This window comes from Dipodomys ordii, unplaced genomic scaffold, assembly GCF_000151885.1.
Source record: "Dipodomys ordii isolate 6190 unplaced genomic scaffold, Dord_2.0 Scaffold64, whole genome shotgun sequence".
NCBI lineage: Eukaryota > Metazoa > Chordata > Mammalia > Rodentia > Heteromyidae > Dipodomys > Dipodomys ordii.
Window position 1 is genome coordinate 1,059,289 of NW_012267280.1, and position 3,035 is coordinate 1,062,323.

Genomic DNA, 3,035 nt, shown 5'->3' on the forward strand with positions numbered 1-3,035 from the left:
CGCCATCCCCGGACCCGCGGGCCGCGTTGCCGTGGAAACCGGCCTCGGCAGCTGTCACTCACGGAGGCGGGAGGGGGCGGGAGCAGAGGCCGCGCCAGCGCGGGGAGGGGCGGGTGGGGGGAAAAGCGGAGCCCCGGGGCCGGGAGCGACCATCGGAGGCCGACCGAGGACCAGAGAGAGGGGGCGGAAGCGGGACACACACCTCCCTCTGCTCCGGGTCGCACAGTAAGCAGCCAGAGAGAGAAACTCGCTCCCAACCCCCCCCCCAAAAAAGATGGGCTTTACCACCGGGCTCCTACACATACACCGGGGTCCTAACGGCCGTGTCCCACACCACCTTCCCTTCACACCCTGTCCCGGGCTGCTCTATCCCTTCTAAAAGCAAATCAAGGCAGGAGAGCACAGACACGCACCCCGATACGTCATCCAGCGCCCCCCAGCCCCCTCCCCAGCTTGCACATCGCCCCCACGTCCAGCCTCCGACAGCCAAGCCAAGCACGCGCACGCGCACACACACACACGTGCGTGAACACCCGCACCCACGTGCGGGGCAGGGCACACACAGCTGCGAGCGCACAGGTGCTCGTGTGCAGAGCACGCAGGGGGGAAAAACACCCGTCGTAGCTCAGGGTCTGCACACACGCGCACACACACACGCATACATGCACATGCACACGCATGCACACATGCACACACGCATATGCACACGCATGCACACATACGCATACATGCACGTGCACACGCATGCACACACATGCACACACACATGCACACATGCACCCCCAGAGGAGACCACCTCAGGGCGGGAACCCTATCTTTGCACCTCCAAAAAGAAGCGGGGCGTCTTTGCCACCCACAGGCCTGGCCACCATTCCTCTGAGGGGGAGGAGAGGTGGCCACGTGACCCCTCCCCCATTTCCCAGCAGCCCCCCGCCCCACCCGGGCCTGGAGGCCACGGAGAGATGGCAACTACCTCCTCTGCTCTCGCTGTCCGCAGGCTTCACCTGGATTGGCCGCGCCATCTGTGGAGGGAGAGGGAGGGCGAGCTCAGGACGGGCGGCCGGGAAGGGGCCTGGGGGGCTCTGCCTGAGCTCTGCAAAGCACCTCCACTGCGCCCCCTCTCCGGTCTCAGAAACACCAGCACAAGCAAAAGGATACTTAGTTCCCACCTGCAGGAGAAACTCCTAGCTAGCCCTCAAAACCCAACAATGATCCCTTTGAAAAAAATGACTAAGTTCCAAATGGTATTGGCTCAGACAAACAGGGTTCCCTGGACGGTTTGATCTGGCACTCAAGACAGCGCCCGCAGCTGCCCCTCTCTGGGCATATGGCTCTGCCCTTCACCCCACACACAGGCCATGATGGAGCTTACCCCACACCTCTAACCTGGGCGGCCCCCTGGGGCTGAGCCAAGGTGGAGACCAAGAGGACAGATGTGAGGGATGTGCTTGCTTCTAGTTTAGAGCCTCCAGTGAACTCCTATTCATCCTTCAAAACCCAGCTCAAAAACCTTCAGGGCAGAGAACTCTCCCTCCCCAACAGTCCTGTGGCCCCTGCCACAAGGTTGGCCATAGGTGGGTCTTGGTTTGTCCCACACCCTCCCAAACTGGGGCAGGGCATGTGGAGGAAGGAGAGGAAATGGAACTGACTAGGCCAGAAGAAAACGGCCTATAAAAGAGGTGCCGGGGACCCGAGTTCTAGTCCTCCCGGATCAGCGCATGGGGAGACAGGTGCCGAATCCACTTGTCCTGGGGCTCCCAAAGGAACTTCCCCTCCCGCTCAGAGAAGGCACCCAACAAGCATTTCCCATCAAGAGCCTCCTTGCCTCCCCTCCCCATCAGCTCAGACACGGAGGTCGGGGTGAGGGGCCAGGGGAGGCACACTAGGCCGAAGTCTGGAACTTTCCACCCACTCCCACAGCGAGTCCTCTCCCTCTTCATCCAGAGCCCCCCCCTCCTCCCACCCCTCCACTTTGATCCACACCCCTCTCTCGGAGGCCCAGGCTCCCCTCTTCCCCTGCGCCCCTCCTCTTCCTGAGCCTCCGGGCGCCCCCAACCCAGGGTCCCTTTTCTCTCCAGACCCTCCCCCCTTCACCTCCCCTCCCTCTGCCAGCATGTCTGAGTTGCCTCCCCTTGAACTCGGAACCAGAGAGACCAGGTTTCCTGGCTGGCCAGCCCTCAGGGGGGACCCCGACCCTCCCCAAAGCCCCCCCCACCCAGCCACCCACCCATCCCTTCCCCCACCCAGTGCCCCTGGGTCCCCACCCCCTGTCGGTGGCAGGTAGGAGTGGGGGGGATGGAAACCATCGGAGCCACGGCTTGAGCCCAGCTTCTGGAGTGGGGCGCCCAGCGGAAGTGGGGGTGGGGAGGAGGGAGGGAGGGGGGTGCTGGGCTGCTCTAGCTCCCCCCGCCCCCTCCCCACCCCGCCTCCGCTGGCCCCTCACCTCCTCGCCCCCTCCCCCTCCCCCTCCCTCCCTTCCCAGCACCTTGGGCCGAGGAGGATGGGGTTGCCAAGGCAACCCTGATTCACCACACGGAAGCTGGCAATTGTTGTTGCCATGGAAACCGCCTCTTAGGGGCCGAGCCCAGCTCCTGCCTCACACAAAAGAGATATTTAAATATAATCTTTTCGAGATGGATGAGCTGGAGGAGGGAGGGGAGGGCGGGGAGGAGGGAGGGAGGGGAGGAGGGAAGGAGGGAGGGGCGGCCCCAGGGAGAAAATTCGTCCCCCATCACCCAGCCATCCACTCCCCCCCACTCTATTCTAAAGGCTGAGGCACCTGCTCCCCGCCCCCCTGCACCCCTCTTTCCATCTCAGGCCCCCCTAGCCCCGGGACCTCACACATCCTGCCGGGAGCCCCTTTCTCCTGTGCCACTCTGGCAGCAGCAGGAGGGAGGGTGGTGATGGGATCCAGAGAAACCTGGGTGGTAGCCCCCTCTTTTCCCAGCCACAGCCCCCGCCGTCCCCCCCAGCGCCCGCCTTACCCAAAGGCCAGAGCCGTGCACCCGGCTGGCACCCACGTGCCAACGCCCACC

At 63.9% G+C, this 3,035-nt stretch overlaps 1 protein-coding gene across 1 annotated transcript in view; it reads right to left on the bottom strand.

Annotated features, from left to right (window-relative positions):
• Positions 1 to 3,035, bottom strand: part of Celf5 (CUGBP, Elav-like family member 5) — a 23,151-nt gene that overhangs the window by 13,905 nt on the left and 6,211 nt on the right. Inside the window, exon 3 of the mRNA XM_013022633.1 lies at positions 974 to 1,022. Coding sequence (XP_012878087.1) covers positions 974 to 1,022 — 49 coding nt within the window. The remainder of the gene's footprint in view (positions 1 to 973; positions 1,023 to 3,035) is intronic.